General features: G+C 55.4%; 1 protein-coding gene across 1 annotated transcript; it reads right to left on the bottom strand.

Annotated features, from left to right (window-relative positions):
- Positions 1-1,960: 1,960 nt before the first annotated feature.
- On the bottom strand, positions 1,961-5,121 carry HES7 (hes family bHLH transcription factor 7). Its single transcript, XM_034757304.1, has 4 exons — positions 5,055-5,121; positions 4,834-4,929; positions 4,607-4,685; positions 1,961-2,447 (listed from the first exon to the last, which is right to left on the bottom strand). The coding sequence occupies exons 1-4, from the start codon at positions 5,094-5,096 to the stop codon at positions 2,023-2,025; spliced, it is 642 nt and encodes a 213-aa protein (XP_034613195.1). The 5' UTR covers positions 5,097-5,121; the 3' UTR covers positions 1,961-2,022.
- Between the last annotated feature and the right edge of the window lie 8,303 nt (positions 5,122-13,424).

The raw sequence follows: 13,424 nt of genomic DNA, 5'->3' as shown, positions 1-13,424 counted from the left end.
AAACAAATAGAGAGAGAGAAACACAACTCAAATATAGAGAAATAAAGACACAGCTATACAGAGACACACCCAAAGGACACAGACACATAGAAAGCAAGTCAGAAAAATTTCAACCTACCAGTTTGCCACTGGAAAATTGGCCAGCTCATCGAAAACTAACATTTCATGGGAACATGTCCATTTCAGTGACCTTTTGCGTGGGCAAAATAATCAAAAGGAAGCGTTCACTAACCATCCGCCTGGAAAAGTTTTGATTTTTCATTCTGAAGCGACTTTGCGTTTCAAAATGCACTTCTACTTTAAATTTCATTTCCAGGGCTATATCATAAGCAGTGAAACCAGAATGGAACATTCTGATTGGGCCAAGAAGGTTTTATTTTCCCCTGAACATTTCATTTTCTGGGGAATTTCCATTTGTTGTCGGTATTCCAATTTGGAATGAATTCCCCCCCCCCCCCTGAAATTGCAGAATTTCTAACAAAACAGAAATTCTGGGTACCACATTACAAACGGACATCAGACACAAATACACACAGTGGAACAAAAATACACTTCCACGCTTTTCCCTTTGTGCAGGGATGGGAGAATATTTGGGGGAAATCGTCCTCTTCTCTTAGAACATGACAATTTCCTTCATGCTTCGGCATCCCACGACAAAGCACACAACTTGTGGGTGGTTCACACAGTTGGAATTCAAGATTATAGTTTATAAAACACAGAGCTTTTAATAGAGTCTGATATAAAACACCAGTGCAGACACCAAAGGCTTCTAACCATTAAAAGAAAACTTTCATAGCAAGCTTGGTGGTGCAACAGTTTGCCTATTAGCCTTTTAGAATACAAAATAGCCATTAAAAGGTTGTGGATTCAAATCCAACCAAATTTCAAGTCTTATTTTTGCTACTTACCTGTAAAAAAAATTATTGAGATTCCTACAGAAATCAAGACTTTCCAGGACTTATTGCTTAGCTTTAGGGATACCAGGCTAAAGATGGTTTTTGGTGGATGCTAGGAGCTGGAATTCTTTGGCAAGCATCAAGCGGGCAATAGAGCTAGATAATCAGAATTCGGGCTAGGCGAAATTCTTCGGATGACACTTTTTTCCACCAAAAAAATGCAGCTTGGGGATCGACCAAAATATTTTGGCAAATTTGTGTTGAAGTCAATGAATTGTTTCAGTTTGGGGGGTGGGGATTCAAAATGTGTCATTGTGACGGGGTCAAAACAAAACATTTCCATTCAAAAGCACTTTTCATTTCACATTTCACTTCTATTTTATTTAGTTATGTAGTTTTTTGTAAAAGCTCCAAAATGAACCAAGTCGAACGAAAAGTTTTGGTTGACCTGAAACAATTTGGGGGGTTGGTTTATTTCTGCTTTCGGTTTGCTGGAAATGTTTCTTTTTAAATCAGTTGGCAGGTATAATTCAACAAATTATTATTTGCCCCAAGTTTTGAGTTTGGCCAACTAACAGAAAAATCCCGAAATTGAAACAGCTCCAGACAGAACCACTTTCAAATCCGGCCTTGAGATTTTCAAAAGCAGCTGGTGATTTTTGGCATCTTCGTTTTGAGTTTTGAGTGTCCACCTTGATTCACCACCCAAAGAGTCTCATGATCATAGAATCATAGATTCTCAGGGTTGGAAGGGACCTCAGGAGGTATCTAGTCCAACCCCCTGCTCAAAGCAGGACCAATTCCCAATTAAATCAACCGACCCATAACAGCATTATAAACAAAATCACGGTGGGATGGGAAGAAAATCAGCATCTTGATTTGCCAGCTGCTTTGGGACCCCCCAGCGTTTCTCCCCATGCTGGGAGCAAGTGATTTTTCTTTTTAAAAGGAAAACCCATCCTAGCCGGGTCTTTAAGGAAAATATTATGAAGTTGCAGTAACCACGCACACCCCCTCCCCCCCAAAAAACCCCTCCCCAAACATCCCACCCCCATAAACCTCCTAATATACAATATATAGAGAATTTAATATACACTCTATTGATTTACAAGGGGGTCCCCGGCCCCTATGGCCATGGTCTCCAGACGTTGAGCTCCTGGGGCTGGCCTGCAGAGTTCTGTGAGCCATTCAGCTTGTCCCGAGCACCTTTGCTGGAGTTCCCCAGCTGGGGCCGGCCGGCCGCCAGGGTCTGCAGTCTGTGGCCGGCGGGGAAGGCCGGAGCAGGGTGCAGGACGCAGGTGGCGTCCCCGAGTGGCGGGCTGCAGCTGGGCAAGGCGTCGCGGGCATAGGCCGGGTTGGAGAAGGGGCTGCCCATCGGCAGCTCCCGGGCGGTGATTTTTTCCATGCAGTGGCAGATGCGCTCCATCAGGTAGGCCTTCTTGCCCGCGCAGATGCCCGGGCTGGAGCGGAGGAAGTGCGTGGCCTGGCTCAGGCATTCCCGATAGCCGCTGTGGTACCTCTGCAAAAAGGTGTCGTCTCGCCTCGCCGGCTCTGTGGTGCGTTGCAAAAACCGCCAACGACAAAGGGGGCTAATTAGCGAGGCATCAAGCAGCGGGCGCGCAAAGGGTACAGCAGGGCAAGTGCAAACCACTGGGGACGGGACACCCAATGCCCTGCAGACTGAGAAACCTCCCCCTCCCCCACCCCGGGTCTGCTAAGGCCGGGGCTTTGCGGGTGGGGGGGTTCCCAGAAATAAGTGGCATTTGACACCCTGGGCCGAAGCCAGTTTTAAATGGGGAACATCCACAGGGCCAGATCCTCAGCTGGTGTAAATGGTTCTGTGTGCTCTGTAGACTCCCCAGTGTTAAGGTCACGTGGGAACACAGGGGTGCCCCACCCAGGGATGCCAATTTCTTAGCAAAGCTTGGATGAGTTGCACCTCCCCGGCAAGGTGGCTTCAGGGAAATACACTACAGACCTCATTGAGATCTTGTTTACAATGGTTTTCTACTCATGTAAACCAGCCTGCCCCAGTGGGTGAGTGAGAGGGGAACCAGCCCCCATGACTCAAGTGGACTGACTCCAGATTTACACCGGGGTAAGCAAAAGGGGAATTAGCCCCTGTGATTTAAGCGGACTGACTCCAGATTTACACCAGGGTAAGCAAAAGGGGAATCAGCCCCCATGACTCAAGTGGACTGACTCCAGATTTACACCAGGATAAGTGAGAGGGGAATCAGCCTCCATGACTCAAGTGGATTGACTCCAGATTAACACCAGGATAAGCGAGAGGGGAATCAGCCCCCGTGACTCAAGCGGAGTGACTCCGGATTTACACCGGGGTGTGATTAAAATCAGAACTGGGCCCCACCAGTTGGGTGTGACCCAGTTGAAATCAACAGCAAAACTGCCCAGGAAGCAGCCAAGCAATGTATTTCTGCGTGACACATCCGTTGACCCTCTCCCTGACCCCCATGCAAAACCCCGGAGGCAGGATTCAAAAGCCAAAAGTCACTTAAGGTGGATTTGGCTGGTTGGGGCTGGGGGAAGAGAAAGCCCAGGTGAGCTCCTGCTGGAAAAGGGCTGGGCCTGGCGGCGTGGGAGCTGAGTCCAGAGAGGGGGACTTAATTTCCTGCCCAGATCTATAGCAGAGAAACTGAGGCCAGGTCTACATTTAAGGGTGGCAGCTAGGTCGAGGGGAGAAATCTGTAGCTCTGTCTACACCCAGGGTCAGGCCAGGGTAACAGCGTCACTCGGGGAGGTTGGACTGTTCACACCGCTGAGCGACGTAGTTCTACCCACCTGATTTCCTAGTGCAGGACCAGGCCTGAGATCAGGATCTGGCCCTGCGGCCGGGCCAACCCCAGACAGGAGTGTGAGAGTTTAAAAGCCTGAGTGGGGTGAGTGATGGGTGTTATGGGATGGAGTTGTGTACACACACACACACACACACACACACACACACCAGGACTCATCCTGTCCAGTAGGGGGCAGCAGGGGGACACACACCCCTACTTCTCAGGGAGGCAATCAAAGTCACACCCACCTACTCCCTAAGGAGTCCATGGCAAAACTCTTGCACCAAACCCTCCTTCCCTTCCCAAGACAGCAAGTCCCAGAGCTCCCACGGAGCGTCTAAACACAGGGCGCTCCCGATTCACACCAGAGAGAGAGGAGAACCTCCAACTGTGTAAATCCCAGACTAAAAGCAGGGCAGAATGAGTCCCCTGGACTCCAACGAAGCTATGTCCTCTCGATCCAGTGCAAATCCGGAGTAACACCATGGGCGCCCATGGGTCGGACTCCCCCCTCGCTTGCCCTGGTGTAAAAACACAGGCGCCCAACGGACATCCTCCAGAGTTACACCAAAGCCAGTGAGGACCCCAACGGAGCGACGCCAATTTGCCCCAGCTGAGCATCTCTCAGCTCTGGGCCCACCCTGGAGCTCCATCCAAAGAGGTGCGAGGACGGGGGAGACCCACCCCATCGTTCGCCGGGTCCCGGCTCGGGAAACACCCCGGGGAGAAGGGAAGTCTAGGGTGACCAAACATCCCGCTATTCCCCCTCCCCCCGAAAAGGGACCCAGTTTTTCACACTTGCTAGCCGGTCACCGTAGTTGTATCTGGTCCGGGCCCAACTTGGGTTGGCCAACGGGCCCCCCCGGGCTAGAGCCAAGGAAGAGGAGTAGCCGGCCGCGCCGAAGGGGGTACCTGCAGGAGGCTGGGTCCTCACAAAGTGAACTGTTTTTTGTAAAATTTCGGCCTTTTCAACTTTGGGGTTTTTAAGTCTCTGCAAGAAAAACAACAACAAAAAAGAGAGAGGGAGGGAAGGACAAAGCGGGGGGAAGGAGGGAAAGAGAGAAAGAGAAATATGCGTTGGATCATTCGGTTTGGGGCAGCGGCGGGGAAATGGGAGGAAGAAATCCGATTCGGCTTACCTCGTCCTGGGTGGCTTCTAATAGGAGGAGCCGGAGTCGCTCCAGGCTCCGGTTCATACGGTCCCGGCGCCGCTTCTCCATCAAGGGTTTCAGGAGCTGGAGGAGGAAAGGGAAGGAAGGGGGGCAGCTTTTGAAAGAGACACCCCGAAAGAGCGGGGAGATCCGGGGAGGGAGCCCCTGGATCCGGAATGAGACCCGAAGCGAGCGGACTCCGGAGTTACCTTCTTGTCCTGTTTGCTGTCCCACTGGGCGTTGCTGCTCATGGTGGCGGCGGCCGGGCTGGGGGGGCGGCTGATCCCCAGCGGCCCCTTTATGAGCCGGCCCCCGCCCCAGGCCCGGCCCCGCCGGCGCCGCCCCCGGGCTTTGATCCGCCGCCGGAGTGTGGCGGCCCCCCGGCCCCCCCGCGGCGCGGCACACGAGTGGGGCCGGCCCGCGGGGGGAGAGCGCCCCCCCGCCCCCAGCCTGCCCCAATCTCCCTTCCCCACAACCCTGCTCCCAACCTGCCCCTGCTCCCCCTTCCCCACAGCCCTGACCCCCAACTTCCCTCCTCCTTCCCCGCAGCCCTGACCCCCAACTTCCCTCCCCATTCCCCGCAGCCCTGACCCCCAACTTCTGTACTCTCCCCCACTTACCTACAGCCCTGACCCCCAACTTCCCTCCCCCTCCCCATTTCCTAGAGCCCTGACCCACAACTTTCCTCCCCCCTTGCCCTACAGCCCTGACCCCCAAACTTCCCTCCTCCTTCCCCACAGCCCTGATCCGCAACTTCCCTCCCCCTCCCCCCTCCCCTACGGCCCTGACCCCAACTTATGTACCCCCATTCCTGCCCTCTCCCCCACTTCCCTACAACCTTGCCCCAGAACTTCCCTACAACCACGACCCCCAACTTCCAGAGCTGTCCGTGTCCCTGACCCCAACTTCCCCTCAACCCTCCATTGCCCCACCCCATGCTCATCTCTCCTCAGCCCCCCATTGCCCCACACCTATGCCCATCTTCCTCACTCCACCCATCCCTACAACCCAGCAGTCCCCAGCCCCAAGTTCCTGTCACTCCCAACTCCACTGCCCAACTTTCACAGCCACCCCACAGCCCAGCCCCCTCTCCCCATCCGGGCAGCCGTCCCTCCTGGGTATCCTCCCCCCAAAACCAATGGGGTGACTCTCATGAGCAGGCCCCCAAACCACTAACAAAGTGTCACTCCTGATTTACACCAATATGAGTGAGGGGTGAATTTGCCCCCACTGGAGTGACTCCTGATTTACACCAGGGGTGAGTGAGGGGTGAAACAGCCCCCATGATTCCAGTGGAGTGACTCCTGATTCACACCAGGAGCGCAGGAGTGTAGACACAGAACACATCCAAACATTGCAGCTGATTTCAGTGCCTACTCTTGTAAGTTTCACCGGACAGTAGATTTTTTTTTTTAAACCAAGATAGATTTTACCACACTAGGGGGTTGAAATCAAGCAAGCGAACTGGTTACTGTGGCAACGTTCTTTGTTGGTCCAAATCCCCCACCCTGGTCCTCTGATCCCCAAGCTATCCCCACGGCCCCACTCCCCAGTGGAGGGAAAATTCTCTGCCTGGGGTATGTTATGGCCGTGAGCGCCAGCTGTGGGCATTAGCGGAGGTGCCAAGGGCCTCTCACACATGACAGAAGGAAGATGCATCGAATATGCAAGAGGGTGGTTCAGGGAAGGGGATGGGGAGGCCATTGTCAAGCTAATGGGTCAGGAAGTCTCCATGGGGAGGCTGGAATTAACCTTGGAATGCTCGGGGCAAACCCTTGGCTGGTGTGAATCTGGCCTCAGTGGAGCTATGGCTGATTGACACCAGCTGGGGTCTGGCCCCATTGACTCCAATGGAGAGACGCCCATTGACACCAGCTGGGATCTGGCCCCATTGACTCCAACGGAGAGACGCCCATTGACACCAGCTGGGATCTGGCCCCATTGACTCCAACGGAGAGACGCCCATTGACACCAGCTGGGATCTGGCCCCATTGACTCCAATGGAGAGACGCCCATTGACACCAGCTGGGATCTGGCCCCATTGACTCCAATGGAGAGACGCCCATTGACACCAGCTGGGGTCTGGCCCCATTGACTCCAATGGAGAGACGCCCATTGACACCAGCTGGGATCTGGCCCTTGCTAGATTGTAGGTCGGGCTGGTATGTGTTGCCTGCGGTACAGCCGATATCTTATCCCATCACATTACTGTGTCGGCGTGGGCCTTTGGGGTCAAGGGGCCAATTCCCCCTCTCTCACCCTGGTGTAAACCAGGAGTAACTCCACTGGAGTCAAATGGCCGATTCCCTTCTCTCTCACCCTGGTGTAAACCAGGAGTAACTCCACTGGAGTCAAATGGCCGATTCCCTTCTCTCTCACCCTGGTGTAAACCAGGAGCAACTCCCGCCAATGGGGCCCCTTCGCTGTGGGGTAGGAGCAATGCCCCCCACTGACTCGAGTGTGTGGGGTGGTTGTCGGCAGGTCTGAGCTATTTATTACCCTTTGTTGCAGCCCAGGGCGGCTTGTGTCTCGTGGGAACCTGTGTCGGGCTGGACTTCCCAGTGTCGTAAACCTGAGGTGTGAGTCCCAGTGGGGGAGGGCCCCCAGCTCAAAGACTAGCGAGACGAGAACTTTCTCATGGGGGGGCCGGCGGGGAGGAAAGGCCAGGCTAGCAGCTCCCCCCGGCACGTCGTGCACAGACGTATCCACTCATTCACAGACACACGAGTACATGCCCAGACTAGTAGCTAACCAGGCCTAAACCCCGGCGTAGACATGGTTCAGCCAATGAACAAATTCTTCTAGCCACTGTCTTGGAGAGCTTTGTTCCCAGACGAAGCGTAAAGGGATCGCGAGTCAAGTCCAAAGCAGACCAAAGGGATCTCCCCAAACCGGGTGAGTGGGCAAAGGAATGGCAGATTAAATTCACTGTTGATCAATGCAAAGTAATGCACATTGGAAAACATAATCCCAACTATCCCTATAAAATGATGGGGGCTAAATTACCTGTTACCACTCAAGAAGGATCTTGGAGTCATTGTGGATAGTTCTCTGAAAACATCCGCTCAATGCGCAGCGGCAGTCAAAAAAACGAACAGAATGTTGGGAACCATTAGGAAAGGGATAGAGAATAAGACAGAAAATATCATATTGCCTCTATAGAAATCCATGGTAAGCTCACACCTTGAATACTGTGTGCAGATGTGGTCACCCCAGCTCAAAGAAGATATATTGGAATTGGAAAAGGTTCAGAAAAGAGCAACAAAAATGATGAGGGGCATAGAAAGGCTTCCATATGAGGAGAGATTAAAAAGACAGGGACTTTTCAACTTGGAAAAGAGACGACAAAGGGGGGATATGACAGAGGTCTATAAAATCATGAGTGGTGTGGAGAAAGTAGATAAGAAAGTGTTATTTACTCCTTCCCATAACACAAGAACTAGGGGTCACCTAATGAAATGAATAGGCAGCAGGTTTAAAACAAACAAAAGGACGAATTTCTTCACACAACACACAGTCAACCTGTGGAACTCCTCGCCAGAGGCTGTTGTGAAGGCCAAGACTATAACAGGGTTCAAAAAAGAACTAGAGAAGTTCCTGGAGGATAGGTCCATCAATGGCTATTAGCCAGGATGATCAGGACTGCGACACCATGCATGAAGGCAGTTTGCCCACCTCCCACAACCAGTCCCGCTGGCCTGTGCCTTCAAAATTCCTGATGTTCCCCTGATCCGCCAAGCCGGCTTCAATCTGTCAGGCCAGCTGCTGAGACTGGGAAGCCTGGTAGCCTGTTCTCCCAGCTGCGCCTCCTGTTCATATGTCAGGTATTCATAGCTAAGCATGTCTATGGAGAGACTGGGTTACAGCATGGGACTTCCAGATTCTGGCCCCAGCTCTGGGAGGGGACTGGGGTCTAGTGGTTAGAGCAGGGGAGGTGGGAGCCAGGACTCCTGGGTTCTCTCCCTTGCTGTGCAGTAGGGTCTAGTGGTTAGAGCTGGGCCATTGTGCTTGGAGTAGGGATGGCTGGGAGGCAGGACTCTGTGATCCAATAAGTACCCACCTGGGGAACAGAAATTTGACAGAGGGCTCGTCAGCTGGGCAGACCAATGTGTAACACCCTCCAGTGGCTGGACGCTGGCACCAGACAAATTCAAACTGGAAACGTTTTTAAATGTGCAGGGAATTAAGGGACGAGTTCCCAAGGGCAGGGTGGATTCTCCATCACTGACAACTTTTCTATCAAGATGGGATGGGTTTTTTTCTGAAAGATCTGCTCTGGTTCAACCAGGAATTGATTTGGGGCCGTTCTCTGGCCTGTCCTGAGCCCATCTATCTATCTATCTATCTATCTATCTATCTATCTATCTATCTATCTATCCCCATACACCCCCTCTATCTATCTATCTATCTATCTATCTATCTATCTATGCCCATATACCCCCTCTATCTATCTATCTATCTATCTATCTATCTATCTATCTATCTATCCCCATCCACCCCCTCTATCTATCTATCTATCTATCTATCTATCCCCATCCACCTCCGCTATCTATCTATCTCTGCCTGCCAAGCAGCTGCTGTTCTGCTCCCCCCCTCCCCCAGGGCCCCAGGACCTGCAGGGCACATTATGGGCACGTGGGCAGGCCCTGGCGGTTGGTGCTTGGCGGCGGGAAGGTGTGGGCCTGGGAACCAGGCCTGGGGTCCGGCTGTGGGAAAGGCCAGGCCCTTCCCCGCCCTGGGCGTCTCCTTCCTCACCTCCCCTCTTGGGATGAAGCTGTGATCCCCTTTCATCCCCGCCCGGCGCGCTGCTTTATGGGCCCTTCTGCTGCCGGAAAGCCCAGGGGGCCGGGGACAAATGGACGGCCCTGCAAAGCAGGGTGGGGGGCTCAGGCCAAGAGGCTGCACAGCCGGCCCCCAGGCCGCTCACCAAGGGGAAGGGATGCTGCCAGCCCAGGCTAGCGTCAAAGGGCCGGATCCTGGGCTGGAGTCCAGGGGAGACAGAGCTGAAGCTGGCCAGCCCTGCCACGAGCCTGCCAAGGGGTCTCGGACCTGTGCCTGTGCGTTCCACTCTCTGTGCCTCTGTTTCCCCTCCCACCCTCTGGCTACGCTCTTTGGGGGATGGGCGGTCTATCCCTGTGGGTCTGGGCAGTGCCCAGCGCAATGGGGCCCTGTAGGTGCTACCATGGCACAGATAACAGCAAAACAAAATACATCCCTGCCCTGATCCAGACAGAGGGCTGGTGGGGGGCAGGCACCCAGCACCGGGAAGGGCTTTCCCTAGATTTCAGGGCAGCTGACTGTGTGCTGCCATTCCTATTGACAACAATAAAAGGGGTGGTGAACCCAGGAGTCCTGGCTCCCAGCTCTCCCTGCTCTAACCACCAACCCCAACTCTCCTCCCAGAGCTGGGGAGAGAACCCAGGAGTCCTGGCTCCCAGCTCTAACCACCAGCCCCCACTCCCCTCCCAGAGCCAGGGAGAGAACCCAGGAGTCCTGGCTCCCATCCCCTCTGCTTGAACCACCAAAGCCACCCTGCAACCGCTACCAGCCACCCTAACCTTGTAGAGCAGAGGGGCCAGCGGGCCCCTGAGCTGTGGGATGTGGGGGGTGGTCCCTTTGGGGGGGGCAGGAGGGAAGTTCACACACAAAAGCTGCCCGGTGTGGGTGATGCACCTTCCTCCTGGGCTCCGCCGGGTTCCTTTCGGCGTGTCTCCTCTCCCCCGCCCCCCCCCCCCCCGGCCCCCCCCCCCCCCCCCCCCGCCGCGCTTGTAGCCAGGATACGGGGCAGTGGGATGGCCTGTTTCATTCAGCGCAACGTGGCTAATCCCCTGCCTGGCTTTTCCCCCCACATCCGCGGGAGGCGGTAAGGGAACAATGGGGCTAAGGAGATTGCCTCCCCCAAATCCCCTAAGCTCTGGTTCTGAGGGCCCCTGGCCTTCACACTCCCCTGCTCCTACCCCGCCCCTCTCCTCGGACCCCCGCCCGCCTCCACCCTAGAGATTTCCCCCCACCCCAGCACATCCCCCCACCCAAACCCTGCTGCTGGAGAAGAGGGAGCCGGCCTGCTGATGGAGTAGTGAATAAAGCCAAGAATTAGAGCCAGGACTCCTGGGTTCTCTCCCTGGCTCTGGGAGGGAACTGGTGGTTAAAGCAGGGTGGGCTGGGAGCCAGGACTCCTGGGTTCTCTCCCTGGCTCTGGGAGGGGAGTGGGGGCTGGCGGGTTAGAGCCAGGGGGGGGGGGAGCCAGGACTCCTGGGTTCTCTCCCTGGCTGTGGGAGGGGAGTGGGGTCTACTAGACCAGAACAGTTCCACACTATTTCAGGACAGCTGCTGAGTTGGGGGGCAGCTGCCACACCCTCCTCTGGGTACCTCTGTAATGGCAAAGGCCTGTGTCATCCAGGATGCCCATGAGCCCCCCTTCTAGCCTTGACAGCGAAGAGGGGAGGAATTCACAGAGCCCATTCGGGGGTGGGAGCCCTGCTCTGTGGGAGGGCAAGACGCTGCTTTCAGCCTCACAGTGCTCAATACAGAGCAACCCCAAAGAGCTCCGTGACCTGACTCCAGGCTGCTGAGAGCCGAGTCCCGCCTTTGGCCCCCACTGCAGTCAGGCTGCCCTGCCTGGCTTTGGCCTAGCAAACCCCCATCCCTGCAGGCGAGGCCACGGCCAGGGCAGTGTGTATGAGCCCTGCCCAGAAGGGAACAAATCCTCTCTCAGCCACTAGAGCAGATGGGTCCACAACACTCGCCCGGGCCAATCCCAACCCCCAACCCTTCCTCTCATGGACCACTAGCCCCATCTGAAAAATGGATGGGGCTGGGGAAGGACTAGCCAGGGATCTGGGATGCAGAGGGAGACCTAGGAGGGGTTATTAATGCAGAGATCTGGGGTGCAATGGCGGATCTAGGGGGATCTGGGGTGTTTGGGGATCTAGGAGGGGGGGTTAACGCAGGGACCCAGGGTGCAGCGCGGGATCTAGGAGGCGATCTCGGGTGCAGCGGGGGATCCGGGGTGTAAGGGGGGGATCTAGGAGGGGATCTGGGGTGCAGCGGGGGATCTAGGAGGAGATCTGGGGTGCAGCGGGGGATCCGGAGTGTAAGGGGGGGATCTAGGAGGGAATCTGGGGTGTAACGGGGGATCCGGGGTGTAAGGGGGGAATCTAGGAGGAGTTTAGCGGGGGACCCAGGGGGTGTTTGGGGACCTGGGGTGAGGGCGATTCACGCAGGGACACGGGGCCCCCAGCGGTTCCCCTGGGAATTTGGGAAGCCGCAGGCTCCGCCCCTGGGAACACGGCCGCCTTTGATCCCGGCCTAACGCCGCGCCACGTGGTGGGAACCGAGCCCCGGGCCCCCCTCCGCCTCCCCACGTGCCCTGGCACCTGGGCCCGCGCCCGGCCCCACATCAAAGCGCCCCGCGCCGCCCTCCGCACTTCAAACGCGTGCGATCGCGGCGGGGGGCGGCGCAGCCGTGGGGCTGAGCTCAGAGACTGCTACAGACAGAGCTGGGGACAGGGACAGGCAGAGGTGAGTGGAATGGACAGGTAGAGCTGGGTGACATGGACAGGGAGAGGTGAGTGGAATGGACAGGTAGAGCTGGGTGACATGGACAGGGAGAGGTGAGTGGAATGGACAGGTAGAGCTGGGTGACATGGACAGGGGGAGGTGAGTGGAATGGACAGGTAGAGCTGGGTGACATGGACAGGCAAAGGTGAGTGGAATGGACAGGTAGAGCTGGGGGACAGGGACAGGCAGAGCTGGGTGACATGGACAGGTAGATATGAGTGACACACAGATAGATGGGTTCAGTACCCTAAGTGCACTGTCTATTGCATAAAGCATTTATTTTATGCCAGCGACGAAGGCGGGGAGACGGTTAGCGTGAGGGGCACAAAAGACAGACCCGTGGCACCCCCCACATAGTCCAGCCGCTGGAAACCCCTTACAGAGGCTGTGCAGCGGGCAGGCAGCTCTCACTCCAGCCAGGGTTGCAGCCACCCGACTGGGCCGCTTTGGCGCTGGAGTTTATATCCATAACCCCGGGGGCTGTTTGCAAAGCCAGACCGGTTTAACCTCACACACAAACCAACTGTCCTGCTAGTTTTCGCAATACAACCGGCCCTAATGCAGACACAGTTACACCGGTACGAAGGTGCTTTGCAGGTCTACCTGCTTCCGCACTGGGAGTTTTACTGATTGAACTATTAAAAAATTGCAAACACCCCCAAGCAAAATGGCTCGGCAGGGCCTAGGCACAGATTTTGCACTGGTAGAACACGGTTGTTGGTTAGATTTGTGGATTCCTAGAGTCAAAGGGCAGCGGATGACCCCTGTGATCATCTGGTGTTGTGGCCCAATCAGCACACAGCTGCGGCCCATGTGACATCTTCATGGCATGGGTGGCGGGTATCACAGGCCAGAGGAGGCTGAGCTGCGGGGGGCTCAGGGCTCTGGCAGGGGGCGTGGCTTCAGGGAGAAGGGGCGAGGCTAGGGGTTAGCCGCCCTATGCTCCAGGTAGCATATATATTGTGTGGATGCAGGCCACATACCACACGGAGAGCTGCATATGCGGCCCACAACGAGGT

This window comes from Trachemys scripta, chromosome 25 (assembly GCF_013100865.1).
Source record: "Trachemys scripta elegans isolate TJP31775 chromosome 25, CAS_Tse_1.0, whole genome shotgun sequence".
Taxonomy (NCBI): Eukaryota; Metazoa; Chordata; order Testudines; family Emydidae; genus Trachemys; species Trachemys scripta.
This window is presented reverse-complemented; position numbering and strand designations above follow the sequence as displayed.

Coding starts and splice junctions, on each gene's coding strand:
- HES7 (XM_034757304.1), bottom strand. CDS start 5,096: ATGAGCAGCAACGCCCAGTGGGACAGCAAACAGGACAAGAAG. Junction 4,930..5,054: donor ACAGCAAACAGGACAAGAAG/GTAACTCCGGAG, acceptor TTCCTCCTCCAG/CTCCTGAAACCCTTGATGGA. Junction 2,448..4,606: donor GAGGACCCAGCCTCCTGCAG/GTACCCCCTTCG, acceptor AACGCACCACAG/AGCCGGCGAGGCGAGACGAC.